The 27,619-nt window shown below is 37.7% G+C and overlaps 2 protein-coding genes across 8 annotated transcripts in view; one reads left to right on the top strand and one right to left on the bottom strand.

Annotated features, from left to right (window-relative positions):
* Nucleotides 1-27,035, top strand: part of ARL13B (ARF like GTPase 13B) — a 36,372-nt gene extending 9,337 nt beyond the window's left edge. For 4 of the 7 annotated variants that reach the window (XM_034074438.1, XM_034074440.1, XM_034074437.1 and 1 more), the window contains exons 5-11: nt 15,949-16,054; nt 18,143-18,345; nt 19,109-19,205; nt 20,362-20,593; nt 21,055-21,171; nt 21,620-21,688; nt 24,985-27,035. In XM_034074438.1, the coding sequence (XP_033930329.1) occupies nt 15,949-16,054; nt 18,143-18,345; nt 19,109-19,205; nt 20,362-20,593; nt 21,055-21,171; nt 21,620-21,688; nt 24,985-25,061 (901 nt within the window). In that variant the 3' untranslated portion in view covers nt 25,062-27,035. Of the gene's footprint in view, nt 1-15,948; nt 16,055-18,142; nt 18,346-19,108; nt 19,206-20,361; nt 20,594-21,054; nt 21,172-21,619; nt 21,689-23,354; nt 23,399-24,984 lie in introns of all 7 variants that reach the window. The other 3 variants (XM_034074441.1, XM_034074443.1, XM_034074442.1) reach the window with 3 other exon arrangements.
* On the bottom strand, nt 1,187-2,389 carry STX19 (syntaxin 19). The gene has a single exon (XM_005151832.3). It carries the CDS (start codon nt 2,317-2,319, stop codon nt 1,441-1,443), a length of 879 nt encoding a protein of 292 aa, XP_005151889.2. The 5' UTR covers nt 2,320-2,389; the 3' UTR covers nt 1,187-1,440.
* Nucleotides 27,036-27,619: the final 584 nt, after the last annotated feature.

Below are 27,619 nucleotides of genomic sequence, written 5' to 3'. Positions count from 1 at the left end.
AGTACAGCTCTTGTTTAAGACCAAGTTAACTTCAAAGAAGCATATCTGTTTTGTGAAGAGGAAGGGCTAGCCCAGCCCTATCTCTCTCAGATAAGGTAGCTTGCGTGAACACTTCTGCGTGGCGGATGCTGTGCAAGCAGGTGGTGTTGGTTGTATTTTAGTTCTCTCCTGTAACACTGACTGCAATAATACTTCATAGACATACAGTAATGCCCTTCTGTTTAAGGGGCCAGGAGAGAAGGAAAGGGTTATGAACATTTGTTTTCTTCTATAAGAAAAAACAGGAAAAGAAGGGATGGTGTTTCTGTGTAGTGCATATTTGTAAGTATTATTTACATCTATATACACATATATACATATACACATCTGAAAGGGCATATTGGCCACAGCAACTTTTTTTGTCTGTATTGCTTATTGGCTAGTTTCTGCCCTTGGAACATAAAAGTAGCTTCCCTTACAGTTAAGGGAAATTATTTAATGGAATAGTATCAGTGGTGCCATTATCTACTTTTGTCATTACTGTGTAAAGAATCCTTTTTACTTTAAGGTTCAGACCTCTGGTTGTTCTTTGATAACATACAATAATTTCAGCTGAGATTTTAGGCTGCAATGGAAAGGATCCAACTATTTATAAATATTTCAATGTGAAAATAATTCAGTAGTGCCTTTTGATAGCAGGTTGACTTTTAATGTATTTTTTTAACTAGATGCAGGTAAAGACATCTAGCATCACTTAATGTCAGGCAGACTTGCTGTGCTATTTGCTCTGACTTCTCTGACTGTATCTAGTACAGTGGTATTGATTGTGTCTTTGTGTGGCATAAAGGAGCTCAAAAATGCATTGCTAGTTTGATATTTGGGTTTAGCGTGGTACACTGTAGTTTTCTTTTCTTTTTGGAAATAACTCTTTTTGTCTCAGTTCCATTATTATTATCTGTTAAATTGTGTTAGAGCACTGTTTGTCATTCAGTTCCAAAAAGGATGGATTACAGGGCAGAAATCTGCATGTGTAGTTTCAGATTCATGGAAGAATAACCCCTTAGATTTGAACCAAGTAAATACAACTCCTAAAATCCCTCAAGGCAGTTAAAAATACTATTATTTTGTAAAAGGTAACTAAACCGTTTTGAGATTAACAATATCTTCAGTGCTTTCCAAAATCACAGGTAGTTTGTTGCCTCATTGTTCTAGTTTGGGTGGAAGAGCAAAAAAGTGGCACTTGTGTCCTCTAATCTTTCACCCTAGCTCATATGTTTCTGTGAAAAACAAAGTAGCTTTCATCCCATTCTTTTAAGTCTATTTGGAAAAACAGATGCAGTTTTTCCTGAGAACTCTACAGAAAGGGAAATGGGAAGAGCAATTGAGGGATCCTGAGGCTGCTTTACAAGATCACTTTACTAAATAGGAGCCGTTTGTATTTCAACCAGTTTATTTCTTTCATCATTTGCAGCATGGACAACACCAGCAGCATAACACTTTGCAAGGGTTTCTTTTGCGATACTTGACTGCAAGCCCAAATTTTTCTTTAGATACTTGAGTGTATTCTTGAGTATTGTTCATACTGATTTCAATGTTGTTGATCATGGCCCCTTGCTCCTCCACCAGCACTGATATCTGGATGAAAAGCTCCTTTAAGTCTTTGACCTGGTTCTCCAGATTGACTAGTTCTTTGTGTCTCTGCTCAATCTCTGAAAGCTGAGCTTTGGTAATTTTGACTTCAGTGAGTAGGTTTTCATTGAAAATTTCCCATTTGCCTTGTTGGAGCATGTCATTGACTTCTTCCTCAGGCAGTTCTTTACCAGCTACTTCAAGCTGGCGGAGAATAAATCGTCTGCATTTCTCTTGCTTAGCAGTTATAGCATCATTGTATGCGAGCATAGCATTTAGGTAACGCTGGGATAAGAAGGAATGCTGGGAAGCTAGAATTCTTACTGTGGCACGTGATGGCCCATGTTCATTTTCAGCTTTCTTCACTGTTTTTGACAGTTCATCCAAACTCTTTCGTATGTGCTCTGCTTGAATTTTTATTTCTCTTGCTATGTTGGATTCCTTTTTAAGAACACTGAATCTTCTCATTGAAGATACCAAGCTTTTTTGCTGTTGACTGAATTTATGGACTTCATCCACCAAATTATTGATGTCGTTCTGAAGCTTCTGGATTTCGTGCAAGTGCCTTTCAGTTATGGGCTCTTGTTCATAAATAATGGCCTGCTGTTCAAACTCCTCCTGCTCTTCTTCTTGCACAGTTGTACCATTGTTTTCTCCAGCTATCTGTAGTTCCTTAGCCCTCAGTTTGAGCTCTTGGAGGCGGTCTCTCATGGTTTTTGTGTTCAGAGGCTCTTTTACTCTTGCAATGCAGGGAGTTCACTCCGCTATCTTCTTGTCTGTTTTTCCTTCTTCCACTGTAATCAAAGTGTAACAACCATCAGTGTTAGCAGTTATATATATATACATGTAAAGTAGTTTTGGAGAATAAAGCTACTTCCCTCTGAACTAAGCTGAAAGTAGAAATCAATTGCAAGTGGTAGGTATTCTGAACAAATGTACAAGGTAGGTGGTGTCAGTATGCTCCACCATTTAATCCAGATTCAGTAGGACTTAATAACCTAAAGTTTTTCATTTCTTTTCAGATGGATATGGTTTAACAATCTTTCCTCAGCTCCTTCATTGTAGTGTTTTTTCCACACAGTGATTTGTAGCCCAATCCCTTTTTTGTGCTGGACTTGTGGTGTAGGGTCCAGCATTTAGAGCAATGAGGAATATGGCACATGGACATGACTTTTGTTTTGGAAGGAGGACAGAAGTAACTCAATTCTCGTTTTATTCTAATTCCTTATTCCATGAAAACTAATCAACTTTTGAATCTTTAAGGAAATAGAAGTGAATCTGCTGCTGCATGTTGGGGTTCTCAGTAGGAAGCATACACTTGAGCTTTTGAGGTTATAAGATAAGCTATGTAATGAATCAGAGTTCTGGTATGAGTAAGCTACTTCAGCCTTTTAGTTTAGCCACACTGAAAAACCTTTCTCTATTTTTCCTTTCCTTCCTTTGCCTGGGGAGTTAAACTGAGAGTAACTGAAGCAATTCACTCTAGAGCAAGACAGAACAACAGAACTCAAATATCATTTAAGAGCTCTAACAACTTAGCATGAAAATACTTTTTTATTTATGAAACGTATTTTGTGCACTTTAGTGGGATACAATTCATTACTGTTTATTTACTAAAAAGTAGATTTAGTACTGTTTTTTCTGCTAGCTGTTGTGCAAGCCTTATTGGAGGTATAATTAAGAGATTCTATTGTGCATGCTTTAGGAAATATCAGAATTCAACTATTTTTAATTATAGGGAAGAAAGTGTTTTCCTCAAACTCCTATTATCAAGAATGGAAAGCTTCAGTACAAAGATAAAACGTCTGGGACTAGAAGATGTCGGGGTCTTCTGGTTAAATATGTCTTTCAAAAGGCTGTTTACGCATAAACATTACACAGTATAGCAGTACCTTTTGGCTGTTTTCAGAGGGTTCAGGCAGTCTACTGAAAGAGTAGTGGTTTATAGGTGCATTTCTTCTTAAATCTCAGATCTAAATACTTACTGCATTTTTTTAGTGAGCAAATGCAGTATTAGAATCATAGAATAGTCAGGGTTGGAAAGGACCTTAAGATCATCCAGTTCCAACCCCCCTGCCATGGGCAGGGACCCCTCATACTAAACCATATCACCCAAGGCTCTGTCCAGCATGGCCTTAAACACCGCCAGGGATGGAGCATTTACAGCTTCCCTGTGCAACCCATTCCAGTGCCTCACCACCCTTACAGTAAAGAATTTCTTCCTTTTATCCAATCTAAACTTCCCTGTTTAAGTTTTAATCCATTACCCCTTGTCATGTCACTACAGTCCCTAATAAAGAGTCCCTCCCCAGCATCCTTATAGGCCCTCTTCAGATACTGGAAGCTGCTATGAGGTCTCCATGCAGCCTTCTCTTCTCCAGGCTGAACAGCTCCAACTTCCTCAGCCTATCCAGATGCATTTGTAATAACCACAAAGGATCAATCCAGTCACCTGCCAATATGCAAGCAATATTGGTACATTTTAACAGCTTCAAATGATCCTGCTGTGGTATCTCTGCTCCCTTATGCACTTTTAAAGTCCCTAAATAGACCTTTGCATAATGTAAGTCACAGAGTTGAACAGTGTTAACTTGTTTTCCACAGACTTAAGTCTGGCTTGTCTGCAGGAGGGTTAGCTGCAAAACAAAACTTGAAGTGCTGCAGAGATAAATCAGGAGAGAGAATGTTGACGTTCCACCCACTGTGCTTTTCCCTTACTGCTTTCTTATTACTTTGTTAATGCCTTAATATCTGAATGTAGTGTTTGTTGATTCACATAAGGGGACTTGGTAAAGCCTGGAGGTCATTAGAAGTTACAGTAATGTACTGAGACGTGTGATCAGGATAGTTTGCAAGTAATTTATGGGAAAGCACTACTTGGGGAGGGGAGAAATGCAAGATGTGTTAGTTTTGTTACAGTAATTCCCCTGCATTGCCTAACTTGTGTATCTCCTCTCAGCAGAAGTCAGGCAATTTCTTCAAGATAACATTCTTTAGCAGTGTTTCAGAGCTGCTTGGCACCACTGAGACTGCTATAGGGAAAGTTCAGTCTGGGGCATGTGAAAGGAACCAGGAGTGCTAAAGGAGCCTTCAGAGAAGTGACCTGAGAATCTGTTTTTAGTATAGCCTAATGCATCTGTTGATCCACGGTACTTTAGCATGGCTTGACAAGCCTGTGATTAAAAGCAAGTTCTAAGGGCATCATTAATGCTCATGATATGAGGTGGCAAGACTTTCTTGTATTTAAGAAGATGCAAGTGATTACTGAGAAGCTCTAAAACATGCATGCAGTCATCCAGTTACTCATTCAGAACACAGTATAATTTCTCAAAAGTGAAGTTTCCAATTTTCCATATGATTAATCTCCTGTGGTTTAGAAGTAACTTAAACACAAGAGCATCTTCCGTTTGTGTATCCATTAACAATTGACATTGACTTTTCAATGCTTTAGGTGCAATGGTCTTGAAATAGCTATATTTTTTGGGGGGGGGAAGCAATGGAATTGCAGATCTGCAAATACTCTCAAATATCAAACTTGCAATGAAGTAAGAACAAAACATTTAAGATTTATCTTAATGGATGTATTTTTTTCCCCTTGTTTAAGCATCAGTTTCACAGAAGAGTGGAATGTGGGCATTTGAACCTTAGTTTCATACCTCACACCCTATTGGGTTTGCATTCAAAACCTGCCTGAATGTGCTTGCCAATAAAAGTGGTTGATGATGCTGATAACAGACATGCATGCTGGTTTCAAATAAATAAGGATGTCTTCATGACAAAGATAACCTTGGGAATTTTTGGCTTGAATTCCTGACTGTTCCACAACAAGCTCTGCTCATATATTGAGTCCTTGTTGTTGTCCTTCAGGTTTGTGTGTATATATAGGGGCACATCCTGTTGTTCTTTTGATTGAGAGGAAAGATCTCTTTCCTTGAAGTTTTTGTTAATAGAGGGAGAATATGCCTATTCTTTTAGAGCTGAGTAAAGGGAATATGTGCACTGAAAGCACTCCAGTGACATAGTGTGTCCCCTACATTCAAATTATTGACTACATGTAGAAATGTCCCTAAATGCTCTTACATATATAAATCTGAAGAGCATTAGTGAGGTTTGCCCATGTTTCTAACCATTCTTCAGACATAAATACTGCTGTGTCATTCTTTATCTACTGATACTAAGCCCATATGTTTGGAGATGGAATCATAGGTTGATATCCAGTCTTTAGTTAAAAGACAATCTGTAGAAATTGAATTGCTCTAATAATATAGCTGCAATAATATAGTCAGACTGGTGTGGCACCATGTTTTCTCTGTTCATGCTTAGATGCAATGTAAGATTGAAAACATATCCAAAGAACAGATGGGGCTACAGGATAGATTTGGGGAGGAGGTGGCAGAGATAAGGAAGGGAAAAGAGGAAAAATCAGGCCCAATTTTTCTCAGTACCTAAGTTGTACTCAGAGTTCAAGGATTATAGATGGGCTTTCATACATGTATTTGGAGAGAAGAAGTAGGAGCACACAAGCAGCATTTCAGTTTGGCCACTCTGATAAAGTATGTCCTAAATTCAAAGATAATGAATTTGATGGAAATGAATATTTGTGTATTATCATCTTCTTTATTTTTTAAGGGGGATAAAGGGTGGGGAAGGACAAAAAAAAAACCCTAATCCAGCAAGTTTCAGGGTTCTTTTGCTTAGCTGCAAAGCAGCCACATAGAATATGCTTCCACTTATTTAATGTATTAGTTGACTCAGTAAACAGGGAGCCTGTATCCAAAAATGAGATTTGAGCTGCATTAAGCTAAAATGCATAAATGGGTGTGTGAAGTAGGTAAGTTGGTTGTATGGAACTCTTGTTACTGGTTGTAGTGAGATTTAATGGCTTATTTTTTGGCTTTGATGGTTTTGTTTCCTTCCCACCCTCTGACTTACTAAAACTTCTGTTTTGATTTCTGTAGTCTTGTTACTTCTTGGTTATTCCATTCCTTCATTAAAATAGCTGACACAAAAGGCTGTCAGTATTTGATCTTTGATGCAATTTGTGTGCCTCCTGATATGGATTTCAACATACTGCCATCCATCAGGAGAGGAGGACTTGCAGGGATTTAAGGGACAGAATTCTTTCTTTAAGAGCTCTTTGAGATACATGATCTCTGTTCTGCATCATACTCCTTTCTTTATCTTTGCTGAAATAGCTAGGGGTTTTTTTCTGCAATTCCAACAAAAATAAGGGTCAGTTTGTTTTCCTGTTCCTTAGTTATGAGCTGATTAAGGCACTGGGTAGAGGATACTTGGAGGCAACATGTCGCAAAGGAATTTCAGGTTACAAGTTGTTGTTATTATGTTTATTATACCTATTTCCAGGCTGAAGTGAAGTGACATTATAGCTGTGTTGTATGGTGCCAGCAAACCTGTGTAACTGTCATTTTGGAGCACAATGGCTCCAGTAATGTTTGGAGTCATACTATGGTCTGGAAGGCGATTACTGCTTTAAGTGCCTTAAGTGTAGCAACAAAACGTTAGTGATATTTAGATTGCTTACAGTTAAATACCTACATTGCCTATGTTTAAATGCCTACAGTTAAAGTTCCTTAGACTGTGGGGAAAACTAGTTGAAATTTCAGTTGCTCTAAAGTGCTCTCTTGTATGTTCTCACAAGAATAAAAAGGAACTTGTTTGATGTATTTTTGGAGTTTTGCCCTATTCCCCACAAATATATCTGCAGTAACTAAAGGAAGCAATCTTGCTGTAGTAGGTGATGTTTATTTTCTCCTTTGTTTAAAAAGTTTCCTCTAACTTGAATGCCTTGCACACAAACATGCTTAAACCAAGGATTATCACAGCAAGGTGGCTGATGAAAATATCCCCTGCAAGCATTTCTGTCTTGAGATGATAAGTCCTTGGCAAAACATTTTAAAGTAGGTCTAAGTTGAAGTTGTTGTCTGTGGGAAGTGTGGGAGTGATTCAACAGGAAAATAGCAAAGGCAGAGAGCTTGTCCTGGTTATGAGCCTAAGAAAAAGATGTCATTGTATGTGGAAGGTAGCTAAATTGTATCAGAGTATATACAATATGATAGTGCAAAATCAGTAACATTTTCATTACAGGGGACTTAAGTGCTAATGGGTGTATTATTCCTAATAGTAGAAAATACTAACACACAAAGGTAATTTGTATTTGTCAGCCCTTTTCCTCTGGGAAACAAATAACCTGTAGCACATTGCTTCTGGCATTTCCTACTATATAACATTGTAGAAATGTAATCTGGTTGCTTGTCCCCTTGCGACAATGTTACCCACCATAACTGCCATAAGGCTACCCAGCATGTAGTAGCATGGAAATGCTGCTTTTGAAGCAAGGTAGCTTGGGAGTTCTCTAAGTACTGTGAAATAGATCATGGCTGGTAAAGATATGTTGATACAGAGTAAAAACATGAGGTACCAATGGAATAAACCAGGTCTGAGTATCCAAAGTACAAATGATGGGTAAGAATGAGTCCAAAGTTGCTGGAAAATTATAACTGAATTGTGCTGCTGGAGTAAGCCCTCCAAGGGAGATGTAGAGGGGCAAAAGAGACCCTAGTGACTTAAAGTAATTCAGATTTATTCAGATGGGTGTCTGGACAGAAACTGTAACATAGTCATGTTGTAGATGTAGCTGTCTTGTGTTGATTGTGTGATGCTGAATGATAAAAGAGAGAATGTTGAGAGAGAAGAGAACTAATACAGGGTATGAAGTTTAGCATTTTAAGTGGGTGAATACAGCAGGTTGTGAATCATCTGTATTAAAGCTTTTATACTTTATCTCTACAACTGTCAGTACTTCTTTTAAATTCCAATTAGAAAATAGGTAGGAGGTTGCTATTTTATTCTTTACAATGAAGGTGGTAAAACACTGGCACAGGTTGCCCAGAGAGGTGGTAGATGCCCCATCCCTGGAGACATTCAAGGCCAGGCTGGATGTGGTTCTGGGCAACCTGATGTAGTTCAAGATGTACCTGCTCATTGCAGGGTTTGGACTAGACAACCTTTGAAGGTATCTTCCAACCCAAACTATTCCATAAATCTCTTTTATGAAGTATTTGGTTCAAAGAATACAGTGAATGAGTGGCAAGTCTGAGGTTGTTCCTTGAACTTCTGGAACCTTTGTTGTGTATGTGTGACTGCAGATGTGGAAGACTTGGGAAAGCATCTACCACCATTTCCATGCTTTACAGACAGCAATTCTCACGTTCCCTGCTGATACTTTGATAATGGAGGGTAATGAGTTCATGCTTTCATACTGACATAAGTCCACAGTTATGGTGACACATACTGCACTTACAAGTCTTGACTGACAAATCAGTGCTCTCACTCTGCAAACCAGTTAGTGTGTAGGTTATTCTGTGTAATTGGTAAGGGAATGGAGTATTCCTTGATTAAAAGCAAAACTGAAGAAATGTAATGTTTTGATGGTGGTACTTGTTTAGCTATTAAACCAAAGATTTACTGCCAGTACTGCTCCTTAAGAGCCCTCAGAAATGAGCAGTGGAGAGAAGTAAATGTGTACGTTGTAGATACCTATTTGTGTATTTCCAGCAAGAATAATACTAGAAGTCAGCACCTTCACTTCATTAGCTGGTTCAAATATGATAGCTGCCTGTAGGTCATGGAAATACAGAAAGAAAATTGTAATGGCCTTGGCCAAAAAACCCATAAAATTAAGGTTCAGATAATGATATATTTTTAAATGGTATTTGAAAATAAATTAAGAGCAAGAGAAAGGGCTACAACAGGATAAAGGACATGTGGAGTTCTTTCCATTTGTTAGGATGCATAGTTTGAACTCCTAATTCACAACTTTTTATTGCTATAAATCAGTTTCAGGATCTGTGTCTTACTGACAGTAGAATTGCAGGCTTCAAATCTGTACTGTGCAGCATCCTGCTTTACATTCCCATTTCATGTCTTGTCAGACCATATAGCTACATACCACAGCCTTGGAACTCACCTGTAGTAAACATAAGGATTTCCAGGCAGCTTTTCAAAAGGTGTATCTTATAGGCAACTTTGAGTTCCTTTAATGTTTGCCTGGGTATTGATAGATCAGGGTGAAATGGAGTATAAGGAAATAATTCATATTTACAATACTTGAAATGTATGAAAATATTGTCATTGCTTTTGGAATTACACATCCGGAAGCTGAACTTAATATTGTTCATATGAGCTCAGGCATCTCTTTGGATGCAGCCTATTTGATCAATGGGTATGATTAAACTAATAAGAGAGCAGAAATATGGTTTGGGTAGCTATGAATGTGATTCAGACCTGAGGTGAGAATGAGGCCACTTTACCAAAATGAAACAGATTATAATTGTTAACATTCCTGTGACCACTTCAAAAGGTAATGTGAGAATAAAGGTCCTCTAGAGTTGCCTAGAGATACTATAAACAGGATGAGTTTAGAAACTTATTTCTACCTATTCTGTTATTTAAATGGGACCTGGAGGAGCTGTTCAGGGAAAAGGTTGAATTAGAGAAATGTCTCTCCTATCTCCCAGCAACTGCATGAAAGGAAACTCTTTAATTGACATTTGCAGGCAGATAATCTTGTAGCACTTAATTCACCAGTTTTTCATCATAGCTTACCCTAATATTCAAAGGTTTGTTTTGCATAAGAATTGAAGGCATGGAAAGCAAATTAAAGAAATGAAATAAGCCAGCTTATTTAGGAAAAGAGCCTAATGACAATCAGTAGAACGTAACTGATGGGTTTATCACTGTTGTCAACAGTCTAGAAGGCACAGGGGCTTAGGCTGCTGAAGAAGGCATGTAGTTTAGGGGGCTCGGAGCTTAATCTTAGAATGCCTCATGGTCTCCATAGGAGGCCCAAAGCTCTTGGCTGGGTCTCCTATCTGCTTGTTTGTTAATAATGGTAAGAATTTCTATTTTCTGTGACTTCCTTGAAAAGCAAAAGAACTGCCAGTAAGTGAAGAGGAAAGAACAAACAGAGCAATCTGACAAACCACCATCCTCCTGGCTTTCTGTGGATCAGGAGTTTGACTTTCAGGGGTGTTAACATAAGCAAAACATAGGCTAGCAAACCTTTTCTTGCTATGTCTGCTGAGACCTCGCCTCCATCCCACTGATGCTGTCCACAGGATTGCCCAGGAAATAAGGTAATAGATGAGGGGTGAAATGGATGAAGGAAAAAGAACTAAGCCAGCATTTTAAAATAGAAGACCAACAGTAGACTTCAGAACATGGCATTGTTCTTTTGATTGCATTCACTGCTGTTAAACTCAAAGGTTTAACAAGAATGCTAATTCAGTCCCTCAAAGCTATGGCTTCTTGGAGTAGCCTTAAAGACGAACACACTTGATCTTAGATAAATAATTCTCATTAAACACACATTTTCCTATAGTTGCTTTTAATCATGTTGATAGTTCTGATACTGTAATATTTTAACTTCAGAGATGCTTTCCTTTTCATTTATTCTGATGGCCACCATACAGGTTCAACCCCAAACTATGGGTTTGTGATAACTAGCTCCTATTAAAGAACCCCAAAAGTAGCATCTCTGAGACCCAGATAACCCTCTCTCCCCCCCCCCCCACTGTGTACTCTCAGCAGTATTTAGAGTTCAGTGTTGTGTTACTGTATGAGAATCCCACACAAAGGGACAGAAATGTGTAAGTTGGAAAGCAACAGTGTTTAAAAAACCCCTCCTAATCTGCAGAGCAAGAAAACAAACACACACGTGCACATAACCTCACACAAAAATACCTTCTTCCCAAATAAACCCTGCCTGTAACATTGCTTGGATTTTTGATGGAAGCTGAGATATAAATGTGGCCGTTTTACATTGGATTTTTTTTTGTCACTAAATCTTTTGGTTTGTAAAATAGACTTTAATGCTGATTTATTGGTTGGTTTTTTCCCTAGTATGTCCTCTTTGCTCAGTAATTTATGTTAGAAGCAGGTCCAGGAACACACATAGTTTGTGTTCAGACTTTGTTTTTCTCTGGCATGTCTTCTGGCATCTCTTCTTTGGAGAGAAATATTGTTGCTGAACTGTAGATGTCAGTTGTGCCAATGCACACATACACTCCCTTTCCACAGTGTTTCCCATGACTCTTAACAAAAGCTCTCCAGTTGCTTAAAAAATCCCCCTTGATATAAAAGCAGTTGGTGCCTACCTTTGCTTTATTTCTGGTGTAAAGTAAGTTTGTTACACTGAAAAGGTTCCAAATATACTTTATGTGAGATTGAGATAAACCAAGCATGGTTTTATATGTGAAAGCTTCTTACTCAGCAAACTTAATGTGATAAACCAACAGACACTCTCCTGTGCTTTCAAGTGTGTTTTGATATATACTGCCTACAGTATTTTAAACATGAAAAATTGCTATATATGAAGATCTCCTGACTCGGGAAATTAAAACCAAGGTCTTTCCTTTAGGATAACTCACACGTATTCCCTAAAGGAGAAAGTTTGATGCATAAAACTTGCCTCAAAACCTAGCCTTCCTGTGCTTGAGCAGCAGAGCTCTGAGACTATATTCACTCCGAGAAATACTCGTTTCTTTACAGGGTAGACATCCATTATTTGTTTGTCTTGACACTTAAGCACATTTCCATTCTAAACCACACACTACACAGCCTGTTTCTGCTATTTGTAACTTTATAAATGTTAAGTAAAAGAAAAGTCTTTACCTTTTAATCCTGTGCTGGTGGCTTTCTGGTTTATCCTTTCCAGAGGAGCTCCTCAGGTTAAACTTCAGTATAATCTGAAAAACATTGTTTTGAATGTTTGCCTAAGCAATGCATCTAGAGTGGCATTCCATTAAGTCTTTTCTGCATGCCTTCCGCTTCTAGCTCTTTATATACTTGTCCAAGGGCTCGTCTTCAGCAGCAGTGGTGCGAGAGAAACTGACTTCTGCAACTGCACTAGACAGGCAAATTGATTACTTTCTACTTGGGGAATCTGGTTCTGCCTGTTTGAAACCCAGCCTTGCTGAGAGGCGGATCACTGCTGGAGCTGCCCAGTAGCAGGAAGTGTTTAGGAGCAGCTAGCTCCCTAGATAGAAGCCTTGTAAGCTGGAAGTGGAGCGCTGCCTACTTGTGAAGGACAAGTGTAAGGGTAGGGATTGCTGTCTTCTACACTAAAGCATGAAGGGGAAAGGAAGCAAGGGTGGGTCATGGATGTTTTAATGCATTTACCTGAAAAGGTAAAAAAATCCAGTAGCAAACAATGCCTTTTATCATAGTACCTTCGAGTTATTTAAGCTCCATTTAGATGTTAGACCTAAAGACTGAAGCGGGCAGTGATGTACAGCAGGAAATGTATGACCTGTGCAACACATAAGCTGGAGGCAGCTATTTGGATATGCTGCTTTTCCAGATACAGCACCTCAGCTGTTGCTTAATTCAGTCAGTATTACAACAGGATTGCTGTGTAGAAAATGGAAGCTAGTTGACCAAAAAAGCAAACCTTACACCTCTCAAGGTATTAGACGTTAGAAATCAGCAGCTACTGCATGTCATAGGATGCTGGTGTCACACTCTCGGTGAGCTCTGCAGTTTACCACCGTTTCATTCTGCTTCAGCTGTGCTTTGTAGAATGTGCAGTGCAATAACACAGTAAATAGTGCAGTTACTGAATCTTCAGCTGAGAAGGGAATAGGCCATGGCAACAAACTGTGTTCAGAAGTGCTTTCTTCAATAAGATCTAGGTGGATTGACAGCACTGCTGAAGAATCATTGAATCTAAAGGGGCAGTGCCATAGCATTTTCAGGCTGTAACAAAGGTGGTTATGTGGGAAACAAAGAGTGGAGATAATTGTTTCCAATCTTAATTACTTTCCATAGCTTTCTTGAATTTCATTTCAGTTTTTCCATGGTTTATCTTTGGCCCTGTTTCATCGCTAAGTGCTGAGAGGATATTACTTGTTCTAGCTGGTTGGTGACAAGGAGTAGTGCCAGGGTATCGTAAGCATATTGAAAATGTCATAGGTTCTGTGTATGCATTGAACAAGAGTTAAGGAATCTTTGCACTGATTCATACAAAGCATTGTAGAAGCACTCTTTTAGTTGAGAAGTGGGAATGAATTATCAAAGGGGGGGTGGAGAGGAGAGCCCTTTGAGTTACTAATGATGACTTGAGATTTCAGAATAAAGGTCTGGTTTCAAAGCCATCTGCTATTGTGTTCATAGAAGCCAAATATTTGTGATTTTATCCAGAAAGTTCTCATGTAATGGAAGGAGTGCTGAATTTCAGAACAACATTCATCTATTGGAATTCCTTTATTAGAGAGAGGCAAGTGTGATTTTCATATTCACTAATGCTATGCAATACTCCTTTTTACAGCTTTTGCACTTAGCTTGGATTATTACTGTTGTAGAAGGTGTGAAAGAAGATTGCATTGTATGCTTATATTCCAAAGCGGTGTACAGTGGTTAGAAGTGAACGGTACCAGTTTTCATGGTGAAAAATAGTAACTTCAAACAGGAGTAGTCTGTTGCTCGTAAAATATCATTTAATATCTTTTCATAGTCTCTGGAGTTTTACCATACTTTTAATTAAAAGCAGGTAAGAGGAGAGGAAAGACTATGTGTCCTATTGTCACAAAAAGGTTTTATGGAGGAAGGGAACAACTGTTTTTTGACTGACATCTCACACCCTCAAGAAACAGGAAATACTTCCTATACATGGGGTGTTTTGAGACTCATTTTTGTTTGTTTAAAATAGATACTTTGGATTTCTATCTAAATTCCTCCATTTGTTATTAAAATTTGCTTGTAAGTGAACTCTGAAAAGCATTGACCAATGTGCAAGCTTACTTGGTTAAGTTTCTTCTTAGGGCATACATCTGCTTGGCTAACACATACTTAAATACTTAGGTAAAATCACCTTGTTAATCCATCCTCCCTTCTTCAGTGTTGACCAGTTGACATCCATTTTAACAAGAAATTGAGGTCTTGAGGACAATCAAGTCCTGTGGGTTTCATGAAAACAATTACTTGGATGGCTGAGAAAAACCCCCATAAGGGAAGATTTTGCCTCTGTGAGAGGTGGTTCCATACAGGTTTTAGAAGTTACTCTTGCTTTTTCATACACGTAGCTTGTCACATACCTTTTAGGGCTTTAGATCAGAAGCTTTTCCGGTTTTATTTACTATAGAGAGGAGTTTTCAGTGAAGCAGTAAAAAGTTAGCCTTGATAAAAGGAAGTAACGTTAATTTCTGTAGTTAGAAAGTGGTATCACCAAGAGTTTGCAGAGGTAAGTTGCTTAAGCATTCGGGATGTTTATAATTCTGGGCAGCCCTTTTATCTTTGTAATAGTTACTGATAAGAGTGTGGAAAGGACCATAATAACCTCTGCTTCAGGGTGTATGTCCATATTAAAGTGTGAAATAATGACCAACGTTCTTTGAGTGGTAAAAAAGATCTGGTTTGTGCCTTCTCAAAAAATACACTGGTTTTGGCTGTGGTTTTGGATGCAGTTGTGGAGCATATGGGAAAAATAGTCTGATCAACAGCCCCCCTGAACTTAAGATGTTTATCTTCTCAAGTCTTCTTTGCCACCTTATCTATAAGAAACAAGACAATGATGGCACTTAATCTTACAGAATGCTTCTTTTGTAAGCTGTGTTTCATTCACCTTTTTTTTTTCCCATGCTTCCCTATATTTAATGAATGCTCCATCCTTGCAGTGTTAAAAGCCAGGTTGGATGAAGCCTTGGGTGCCATGGTTTAGTGTGAGGTGTCCCTGCCCATGGCAGGGGGGTTGGAACTGGATGATCTTAAGGTCCTTTCCAACCCAAACTATTGTATGATTCTATGTTTTCAAGAGCCATTCATGCAAGTTCCTCCCTCTGCACTTTGTTTAACTTGTGAAGATCAGGTTCACATCATTGCACATTACATATCAAATTGTTTGGCCTCAGAGAGAAATTCTGGTTAGGCAGACCCAAGATGATCATGAAGCAGTATTATGGGGGGGGTAGGGGGGGAGAAAATGTGCATGGTTTGGGAAGTTGCAAAGTTGGGTGCTTTGGCCTGCAGAGTCCAGCAGAATGTCCTGTGTAGCTTTAGATGTAGAACGGTACAGTCTTTACATCCATCTTCTTAGGTGTAAAATATAATCGCTTTATTAATAATTAAGTATCTTTTAGTTAATGAAAATAGTGTGTGGACTAGCTTGTTTATTAAGTAGAGAGAAGAATTAAGAATTAAAGCTGAAACAAGGCATTTTCTCATTGCTTTCTCCTTCCCCTTCTTTTGTCAAAAACTTAGCTGTTGGAGATCTGGGAATCTTTTTCGTGTCAGGGTGCAAAATGTTTCTTTTGATCTTTTCCTTAGGTTGGCAAATAAGCAGGATAGAGAAGGAGCTCTGTCAGAAGCAGATGTAATCGAGTCCTTATCTCTGGAAAAGCTTGTCAATGAACACAAGTGTCTATGTCAAATTGTAAGTATATTCTAAGATTATTTGTTTTCTAAGATATATGCACATCTTGCAATAAGGTAGGAGAATATGCCACAGAGCATAAAACTGAAACTAAAACCTTGCAATCCCAGCAAAGATACAGTACGTATATCTGCTCTGCAGGCAATTCTCTGCCCACCTTGTTGCTCTGCATCTGGATCTGTTGAAGAAATCTTTAGGACAGGTATTCTAAAAGTGTACCTGCTGGTCCATTTTGAAGCCATATAAGAATAGTTAGTTACTGATGTGGTTTCAAGCTTCTTTAATTGGACAAAAAGCTTAATATTTCATCTTGTAAAAAGAAACAGGGAGGGTCACTGTTCAGATGTGATATGTCTCATTTTCATAGCTAAAACCATCATTTAGTGTGAGTCACCATCTGGCAAACACTACAAGCTTCATCTGATTCCTAGGGCCTCTAATTCCCAGTGCAGTAGTCACCAAAGAGCAGTGGTAGAGCTAGTTGCTCTGTGTTTCTTCTAACATAGTTACATTTCAGATGTAGTGTTCACAGTCACTTTGGGAAAAAAAAACCCAAAATAATAACGAAGGAATGGGAGGATCTGTATGAAAGCTACTTAATATTGGTCAATGTTTCACATAATTTTGGTGTGAATTCATAGCTCCTGAAGTTTTCTTTAAGCCTTTGTTTTAATCAACCAGTCTGTTAGTAATTACTTGTTGGCTTTCCTTTAATGATCTTCTAATGGCAATAAGAAGCATTTTAAAAGATAACGACAGTTTTGCTGTTATTACTCAAAATGAGGAGGCAATTTTGCAAAGCTATTCCTGGCATTGGGGTTTTAGCATTTGAAAAATACTTTTAATTCCTTAAGGAGAGTTGCAGATTTCATAAGGTAATGCATAGTGCTATTATTTTCTCTAGAAAGCTGAGTTACAGCAGGGAACAGCTACATTCATTGTGTCATAACATTCTGCATGCTTTTCCTCAGTCAGTGGCCTTTGTGTTATGCTTATGTAGCAGTCATAAAAATAAAACTTGTGAGTTTGCCTCTATTTTTCCAAGGGACTTCTGTGACATAAATATTTTCTTGCAAAGCATTATCCATATAAAAGACCTGAAAGATTGTTGTGTGCTTTGCAGTACTTGGATTTTCTTAATTTACAATATATTTCACTAAAATGCTGGTTTTGTTCTCCATTTATATCTTGGGTGCAATCAACAAACTAGATCACATGCTCTGAGTCATTTTAGCTGAAAGCAGCTGGGAGTCTTACATACTCAAATGGGCAGCTTCTTGACTGGGCTTATTAAAGGGAGACATGGTCCCAAGTTATCTCAGTATGATGACTCATGGGGAGAATTTAAACAGGGGAGTTGTGAAAGAGGTGCATAGATGTAGATGTTTACGGAACCAGGTGTGAAAATATGCATATATATATATATATATACACATAGGATGTGTATATGTAACAAGTATATATAGAGAGAATCACAGAATAGATAGGGTTGGAAAGGACCTTAAGATCATCCAGTTCCAACCCCCCCGCCATGGGCAGGGACACCTCACACTAAACCATAGCACCCAAGGCTTCATCCAACCTGGCCTTGAACACTGCCAGGGATGGAGCATTCACAGCTTCCCTGGGCAACTCATTCCAGTGCCTCAGCAACCCTTAAGTAAAAAACTTCTTCCTCATATCCAACCTAAACTTCCCCTGTTTTAGTTTGAATCTGTTACCCTTGTCCTGTCACTACAGTCCCTAATGGAGAGTCCCTCCCCAGCATTCTTATAGGCCCCTTCAGATACTGGAAGGCTGCTATGAGGTCCAGAGATAGACATGCAAACATTTTTGTGTGCAGTATTCTAGTATTTTTGAAATGGGAATTAAAAAAATGGAAATTGGTGGAACTAATGCAATTTGTGTCTTGGCAAAAAAAAGCACCTAAACTTAGAATCCCTAAACACAAATTCATTTCCTATGCTTCTTAGTGTTTTGCAAGCTTCACAGTGAACAATAATTGTTTGTCTGATTTCTTGGTTTATAATCAAGGAATATGATTGGAACTGCCAATAATTTTCTTCTCCCTTCCTTATATTTTTGCAGGAACCTTGCTCAGCCATCATGGGATGTGGGAAAAAAATTGATAAATCGATCAAAAAGGGTCTATATTGGCTTCTACATATCATAGCAAAAGATTTTGATGCCTTAAATGAGCGCATCCAAAGAGACACTACAGAACAAAAAGCATATGAAGAACAAAAGAAACTAGAAAGAGCTGAGCGAGTGAGAAGGATACGAGAAGAAAGGTATTCTCTTTGTAATTTCTCCTACCTCCCCTTTCTCTCTTTCTCTAAGATACTTGATTCATTCCTGTGCATAGAGCTTATGGGAACCAAGCTAACAAGGATTTAAAGCTTACTGAGCATACTGAGTGTTTAAAGCAAATATGATTCCCTTACTGTTACTACATAAACTGAACAGTTTGGTACAAGTTCTCCTTTCTGCTTATTAGAATCTAGAACTATGGGAAATTATGGAGGTCTTTTAGAAACAGAATAATAGGTTTTAGTTTGGTTTCCCACCACATAGATTTGAACATAAAATCCAAACCAAAAACACTCCAAACAACTGAAAACCTTGAAACAATTGTTATAAAAGATTACTAGGGTGAAAATTTCAGCATACTCTTGAACAATCAGAACCTTCCACTTGCAGATGTATTCTTGTCCTCAGAAACTGCTGCAGCTTCCTGCAGTGCTGGTTGAACATTCTGGCACATGGCAGTGTGTGTTTCTACCTCTGCTGTAACACATACTTGTGCTTTATTGATGTTACCCCTGGTTAGCCTGCCATTGTGATTTCTGTAGAATGCTTTTCACAATACAGAAGCATGTTGTAAAAACCAGCTGGCATAAATCAGAGGGTGAGTTAAATGACCTAAGAAGTCTGCAGAACAGCCTGGCTTCTTCATAATTCTTTGTCTATCTCCCCTTTTCCTCCCCATGCCTGCCCAAAAAAAACCCCAAACACTGAAATGACAACCACATAAACCCAAAAACAACGATAAAGAGAAAGAGAAGAAGGAAGAAGCGTACCTGATGATGAAGACCCCGAGCCTGGGAACTCTGCAAACCCCTTCCAGCCTATATCTGCTGTAATCTCTGAGGTATGAGAATATGTGGAAATCTGGATCGGTTTAGACCTACCACTAACAAATGTCTGAGAGGTAATAACAAAAATAGTTCACTTAAAAGAATTGTTCTCAGTTTGTATGCACAGCATTCATTTGTTTATTTTCTCACTCTTGTCAGCCTTGTTTTATGTGCATTGAATCAATGCTTTCATGTTAAGAAAATCCCATTACTGCTTTGGTGACAAAAAGGTTTGTAGGCACAGTAAAATAAAGGTATTGTAAACAGCTGACTGAACACATTTCCTGATTAATAGATAATCAGGGGTGGGAAATATTCCAGGTCTATGAGTTTCTTGGAAAGTGTTTTAGTGATGTAGTGAGTCATATAAAACCTCCATACTTAGATTTCTGAGCATAACCTGGTTTCTGTCGAAAACAGGCAATTGGGATGTTTTCTTAGCTCTGACACATGAAAAGTATATTAATATACAAAGTGTCTTTAATAGGTGTTTCTGGGATCAGGAAGTTCTTCTTTACTATACTGTATTTTATTCCGTTGACTTGAGATAATGTAATCTCAAGAAACACATAAACTCTCAGGAATTTTTCCAGTCAGTAGTTCAAACATTTGCTTCTCTTGAGGACAAAAGCAACCATATATATCCATGTATCTTGTAAAGTCAGCTACGTGCACAGTAATACAATTTATAGTGACAGACAGTGTAAGAAAAGAAGGGTATATCTGCAGGTATTGTAGAGACATTGATTCAGTGATATTGAAGCCATGAAACAGCTTATCATTGAGTCTGTGTGTTTGTCCAAATCATGGTAGCAATTTCTGCGTACTTAAGCTCTGTGCATGTGTATTTTGTTTTAACTAAAACCATAATCCAACAAGTTAATAAAAGAGGAAGAAATGATGAGGTTTCTAACCTTCTGCTCAGGAATGTTGTTGATTTTTACTTAGCTAGCTTATTTTTTCTTGTCATATGACCAAAAAGAAAGCAGGAAAACAGTCTATAAACCTAAAGATTATTTCTTTTCCTGCTAATATTTTATGTATTTTTGGATGTGGGACAGACCAAAAAAGTATATTAGGAATATTTTGATTTTTTAAATAGTCTTCCTGTCTTATTCGGCAGGTTACAGCATCACAAGTTGTTAAAAAGATTCTTATCCTTTTTGCCAGAATGAAAAGCAAATTGAAAAGGAAAAGAAGAGGCAAAGGTTGGAGACTGAAAAGGCTACAACTGTCCTGAAATCTCAAACAGAACAGGAACAAATGGATGGCCATCACTTATCAAGCAGCAGTAGCCAAAACACAAATGACAGTAGATTAGAAGCATGCAATTCTACAACTGCACAGCTTTTGCAGCATGAAGAAGAGAACGAGCAGCAAGCCTCAGAATGCCTTGATTCAGGTGAACTGCTTCCTTTTAATGTGTCATTTAATGTTATTTTTCACATAGTTCCTCCATCTGTCTGTATTATTTTTCATGATACATCAGTTCAATCTGTTGAAAACAAAAATGCACAACTAGGTTATTATATTGGAAAATCTGCTTTGAAAAAGCATGTGGTTGTTGGTGTGACTGATACTGTAGCTGAAACTAGGTTCATTTTAATCATAAATATGTGGTGCACTTTCCATCAGTACCAAGATGATTTAAATTTCTTTGTGAAAGCAGAGAGTTTGCATATGTTTTATGTTCCAATTTATTTTCTATAACAAAATGTATAAATTGTACATTTCGTATTATTTTGTGTATAAGTGTGGACTGAAAATGCTGATGTATCTCATCGCAACTACTGGATTAGATGATAAGTAATAGTCTATGAATATGATTTATGGTATGTAATGCTTTATTTCTGTTTGGTACAGATAACAGCAAGAAAAAAAGTAAAAAACCAAAGTTAAAAAGGGGCCACAGAGTAGAACCTGTTAATACAGAGGACGCTGTTCCCAAAAATCCTACACCACCACCAGCTCTTCCACCAGGTAAGTACACTGACAAACAGTAATCAGTGTCTCAGTTTGTGTTATTAATCCTTTAAAATACACATATGTGCATGATGAAACTGGAATGGTCCTCAGAGGTACCTTACTCTCTAGGAAATTTGTGATGCAGTTTTCCACTTCATGGTATAGACTTCCAGCAATATTGGTTTGATTTACTCCATGGAGGAAGATGTTATTTTCACAATAAAAAAACAAGTCCAAAACTTGACTACTCACTGATGAAAAAGTGATTAAAAATATCAGTATTTTAAGGGTAAATCAGTTTACTTTTAAAGTGTTTCATCATTATTCACAGTATATACAATATATTACATACTTCTGGAATTTCTAAATGCTTTCATTTCTCCCAAAGAGAGCTGGCTTCCATATATTTTGTCAGAATCAAGTGCAGTCGTGCCATGTTTTGACTGTCTTTGTTTTCCTTTAGTTGGCTGGGGAACTCCCAAACTTAATAGACTTCGAAAACTTGAGCCTCTTGGTGAAACACATCATGCTGGTAATTGAAAATATTTTGGGTTTTGTACCTTTTTGAAGCATTTTCCATTATTTATTCACTTCTACATCAATTTCATTCTTCATCTCTTTTTTTTTTATATATTTATTTCTTAATGCCAGTTTTCATTGACCGAAAGCTAACCTTTTTGCTTAGTAGAAAGCATCTTTTTGATTTTTCAAGTCTTATTTTTTTACTTAAAAGGGTTAGTTCTCTCATAAAGATTCACATATAGAATTTAAAGCAGCACAGGCAGCAGAACCTATTAATGACCTGAAGTGATTTGCACAGCAGCATTTGCCTGATGTTATAATGTGCCAAAACGACAGGGCCAGTTACTTTGAGTCCAAACACAGATTGCATTCAAAATGAAAATGTCAATGTGTACTTCCATTGTCCTTATGTAGACAGTTCATTGTTTTCTGATGCAATGAGGACAGGACTTGGGTTACCTGGATACTAGAAAAAGTGTGTGACACTGCAGAAAGACCTAAGCAGAGCTGCAGAGATGCAGTAGGGCTTATTAATTTGGCATCCATAGTGGTTCATCCACATCCAGGCTGATCCTGCACTAAGCTGCCTGTTTGTTTCCACACTGATCTTATGATCTGATCTGGAAGTGCTAATCACAGTGCTGAACCCAAATGTGCCCCATGTATTTCTGTAGTTCTTTGAAGCACAGCCCCACATCCAGATGAATTTGCTGTGTGTAAACTGACTCCTTGTGTTGCCTCTTGAGATAGTCCAAAGTTTCTTCTACCTGACACTGTGGTTTCCATATCATTTTAAAAGCATAGTCTGTAAGAATTGTGTTGTTGATTTAGGGGTGTTTTCTTGAGAGAAGGAAGGATAAAGACATGTGAGCATCTATGAATTAAATGCATTATGATAGCTGGCCAAAAGGGGGACTGCAATCCCAGCTATGAGGAAAAGCCTGACACAAATTTGATCATGAAAGTAATGAGTCTTCCAGATGAAAACTAGATTACTGGTCTGCCAGGGCAGGTGTTAGTGATAAAGCTTAGAATCTGCTGCTTTACTTGAAGAGGCAGTGTCCTTGAAAGTTCACAAACTGGTAGGAGAAATAAGTTTAATAACTGGAAATGTTAAGGTGTAGTAGGCAGAGTCAGGATTTCTCTCTTCAATAATAACTATTTTCTGGTTTTGGAAGACCATGTAACATATGGTTTTTTTTATATGCTCATATTCTATCTTTTTCTCATTTTTGGATGATAATTTCTTGATTTTTCTTTCATTTTTATTCTTCAAATTTTGAAAAGTGAAGTGAATATGGAGACGTCTGGAAGAATATGAGAGTTGAGTAACCAAACTAAAGCAATGAGAACACTTACACAAGTTGAACAAATAGAACATTAATTGAGGAACTCGCAGAGAAAGGAGCTCAGTGTGGCTGTAATGATCCTTGAGCTTAACCCTGGCTTGAATTGATTGCACTACTATCATGTAGCACAGCAGCATGTGGACATACCTGCTGAAGTTCTGGAATACCAGAACATGGAGTTTCCCTGCCAAAGAATCAAAAGAGGCCTAAGGGGGAGTTAAGATCTCTAAACCCTAGATATGTATTTTTTGCAGGAACATAATGAACATGCATAAGATGTAATTTGTAGTCTTAATTGTAAAACCATCTTGCTCTTCTTTTTCAAAGGCACATAGAGGGAAGGCGGCAAGGAAGAAAAGCCAGCTGAAGAGGTAGGGAGGGGAAGAAAGGGAAGAGATGGTACTCAGTTTTGATCTGTGCCTAAGGGAGGTGTTGCATTTTGTAGCAATAGCATGGGTGGGTCAAAGAGGGGAAAAAACCCCAATGCTTAAGCTAGGTTCAAAACAGATAGGACTTTTTGTACTGTTGGTTTCTGCTAGTCCATAATAAAACACAGGGATAGGTGTTTCTCAGTATTCACATGAATTCTAGCATGGGTCTTTTTCAGTCAGGATAGCACTTATTCCTTTGGGTTTGTCTTAAATATGGTTTTTTTGAAGTGTCACAAACATGTCGTAGACCTTGCTGGTTAAATGTGTAAACTAGTGCAGTGTGTGAGGTTGAAACAACCTCCAAAGGGCTGGGTTTTAATGCTAGGTGTTTTCAGAGGCATAAATCTGTCTTAGTGATTTAATGTGCAAACTGAAAAAGTCAAGTGTTGGTAAGCAGACTATTTAGTATATATATTAACTCGGGTTTGTGCCATTCTTAGCAGAGAACATTAAGTTGGATGTTTAGGCAGAGTGAGCAGGCAGTGGAGTCAGTTATATAAGTATTTAATTATACACTTATTTTCACTAAAGACTGCCCTATTTCCAGTCATGCTAATGATTTTAGCACAACACTGGGTAATGAGTGTCTATTTATTGTCACTGGAGAATATATTTGCAAGAATGATAAAACTCTCTCATTAGAAGAAGTAAAATTGTCTGCCAGTCCTAAAGCCAGGCTTCAAGAAACTGAGTAATAAAACATCCATTGTACAAGTTTTCATTTACACTATAACCATTTGGTTTGGGGCTTTGTGTTGGCAGGCCCTCAAGGCTTTGTTAGGGAAGAGGTTGTCTCTATAAAGCAAAACTGAGATTTGAATGCTTCAAAAAGCTGCTTTTACTTTTTCTTCATTTCTACCTGTTTCCTCTTACCATCTTTCATGATGCTGTTTTGCTTGTGAGATGCTTGCATGTACCAGTCTGCATGTTGGGATTGTTTTACTCTTAGATCAATCATAAATGTATGAGAATACTCATTCTCTTCTGGTCTTGAACAATTTCACTGCTTTAAACTCCTGTATTGAGAAAAGGAAACATTGCACTTTTATATAAAAATCCTTAGTATAGTTCTTTCAGAAAGTTATTATGGCTTTTCAGATAGATGCCATGTATGAATGGTCCCTACATTTTGGATGTTGCATAGTGTTACTGTCACTTAAAACTTCATTGCAATGCAGACTTGACTACAGCAACATTCAAATTTTGATACTTCATTTCTTCGTTTGTTACTTAAACACTTTGTCATTTCCTATTTTTAGGAATGTTTACAGATCACCTTTGGGCTTGATCTTGCAAATGCTGATGCATGCATTCAAAATGTGATTAAACCCTGTTTTGGCCAGTACACCTCCAGGCATTAACTAGTGTGATGTCTGAAAGTTGCTGGGAGGAATCAGCTCTAAACTTGCAGGCCACCTTGTTTTCATTTAGAAAGCAAGAATTTACCTTATTTAAACATCCTTTAAGCAAGAGAGAGAATAAATGACAGATTAATGTGGGGGTTTTTTTCTCTATTTCTTATACAGATTTCTATGGAAAGCCTCTGCCCCCACTGACTCTACGCCAAAGACCCAACAGTGACACCCACGATGTCATTGCTTAACTGGATCATAAATAGCATTTTATCAAACATCATCAAAATATTATTCCAGAAGTATTTGATTTTTGCTCATACACTTATCAGCTTCTTACAGAATAACTTGGGACAATTAAACATGGAGTTCCTTCTGTCGTACTTGGTACATCGGACTGTCATTTACTTTTCTCATCACCAGCTCTTCTTCAGAATTCAGCAGGAAATCAAGAAAGGTCTAGGTTTCCATGGATGCTCATATGGACATGGTATTGAATATTTGTTGGGTTTACTTGTGAAAATACAGAGCTGTAAACCTGAAGAAAAACATCTTCAAGATCACGTAATCCTGGACTGTACATTCTAACCAAGACCTGTCTCGAGGTGCTGCACAGTTGTTGGTATTTTTACAGCTCATAAGTTATTCTAAGCCATTTTGTAAGATTCATGTATGTTAGGATGAATATAGGAAAGTTATGCAAAAAATATTGAGTATATTTTTCTAACTTTTTATAAAATTATTTGGAAGGTTGAGAGGACACATATACCTGCTACCAATAATACTGTAACTAGAAAGCATTAGAAAGCTGATAGTCAAATGCATACAAATAGAGTATGCTTGACTCTTACATTTCTTTTAAGTAGCAATACTTTTTATTAAGCGTTACACTACCAGATGCATATTTCATATTTCTGGCAATCTGAGGGAGGGGATGGAAAGGTAGAAAGTTTAAGATAAATACTTTTTATACAAACTTAATGCTATTTGGATTGTCTGAAAGTTTTCTTATGTGTTGTTTTCTCTGTTTTGTTAACCAAGTTTGCCATAGGTAGTAAACTCACTTGAAAAAGTGGAGCTGAATATTGTATTGTCAACTAAACCACATGAAAATTGCACATAGTGAAAGTTTTGCACTAATTCAGTCACCAGTTTTGATGGAAAACTGAATTGACCACTATGCAGATAAGCACCATTTGTTTTTAATCTTACTAATACTAAAATACCATCTTGAAAACTAGAGAAACCCCAGATTTTTAAGGGCTTCTGTAATATTTCCATGCAATATGTCAACATTCCATTAAACAAATCACAAGTAATGCATATGCAACAAGGGTTACAGTTGGATATATTCCTGTTTAAGTGTTTTTCCTCTTACATTGGAGACAACCATTGGTATATTGTGTAAGGGTGTATTGTTATGCCACTTATTTTTTTCTCACAGCAAGGATAAAACCCCCATTCAAGGGGTTTTTGAAGAAGCAGCACTTGATTTTCTGTTATGCTCTTAGTCTTTCATAACATGGTATTACCAAATGATTTCTGTAGACGTCAAAACAACACTATGTATATATTCAGCACTTAAATGTTAGCAATCTTTGCCATGCACCCCTTACAGCAGTGAGTTGCACAGATAAACATCTACCTGGAGTGGGGGGAAAGAAAATCAGTCTTGAGAATATGAGTTTGGAATAGGTGGAGAGGAATATTCCAAGTTTGCCAATTTAGTGTAAATTTGAAACAATTTGTATGTGACTGTCAGCATGGAAATGCTTCTGTTGTGTTCTAATAGTGTCACATGGTTCAATTGGTTTATTCTCAGGATTTAGCTATTTTCACTTCAGACAAACACAGTATTAAGTGGAAGGGGGGACACCATAGAAGTTTATGTGTGCAATCTCAATCTTACTCTTTAGCTATGTTTCCACTTCACCTTTTTGGCATAACAGCTTTATTTTGTCAGGCTTGTATATATGTATTTAACAGCTTTGATTTGTAGAAAGGTATTACCCTTTTCTTTTAACACTTACCAAACAATAAATGAATGGAAGTCTTTATTAAAAACCTAAAGCTAAATACTGCTGTGGCAACAAAATTTGAGGAACTGCAATGTAAGATGTTGATACTTACATGTGAAACGTGTTATGTGCGGTGCGTGTGTGGACACATGTATCGGGTTTGTTTCTGCTTTTAAAATAAATGGTACCAATATGTGACCAAAGCACTCCAAGAGTTTTCCTGCAGTTTTGTTTATTAATATGCTGGGTAATTATTTACCAGAGTGGGGTTTTTCCAGTAATTTATACTACCTTTTTATTTCCTCAAGACATTTATATATAGAATAAAACTAATGCACAGCATCATGATTCCCACATGATCATAAATTCACAGGTTTTTGGAAGCAAGTCTAGTCATAAATGTTTAATAGCTGCAAGTCTCATTTGCATTGCTAAAATGTACAAAATTGGGACCTTATAGACAGAATCTACATGTTATTACAACTGCAGTGTGGACAGATTTGTATTATTATCCATTAGGTTTAGTTTTACATCTGTGACTTGGTCTCTCCATGTAAATAATGCACAGTGAGGAGCACTCACTGAGGTAAGACAAGCACTATGATTTTAGAGGAAGCTATTTGATAATCTTGTGATTCTATTTCAATTCCACAGTCCTGATGGAGAATTAGAAAGCCTTAAAGCAAGTACGTGCAGTACACAGCTGATGCCAGCTTTCTAATGCCCCTCTTGTGAGCCCTGTTTACGAGGACCAAGATGAAAGCAGCAGAGGACACCCACAGTGAGGCCTG

The sequence above is a fragment of the Melopsittacus undulatus genome, chromosome 2 (assembly GCF_012275295.1).
Source record: "Melopsittacus undulatus isolate bMelUnd1 chromosome 2, bMelUnd1.mat.Z, whole genome shotgun sequence".
Classification (NCBI taxonomy): domain Eukaryota; kingdom Metazoa; phylum Chordata; class Aves; order Psittaciformes; family Psittaculidae; genus Melopsittacus; species Melopsittacus undulatus.
Note: the sequence above shows the minus strand (reverse complement) of the source record. Positions and strands in the feature narration are given on the sequence as shown.

Excerpts from the sequence above, each read along its gene's own strand:
- STX19 (XM_005151832.3), bottom strand. The coding sequence starts at position 2,319 with ATGAGAGACCGCCTCCAAGAGCTCAAACTGAGGGCTAAGGAACTACAG.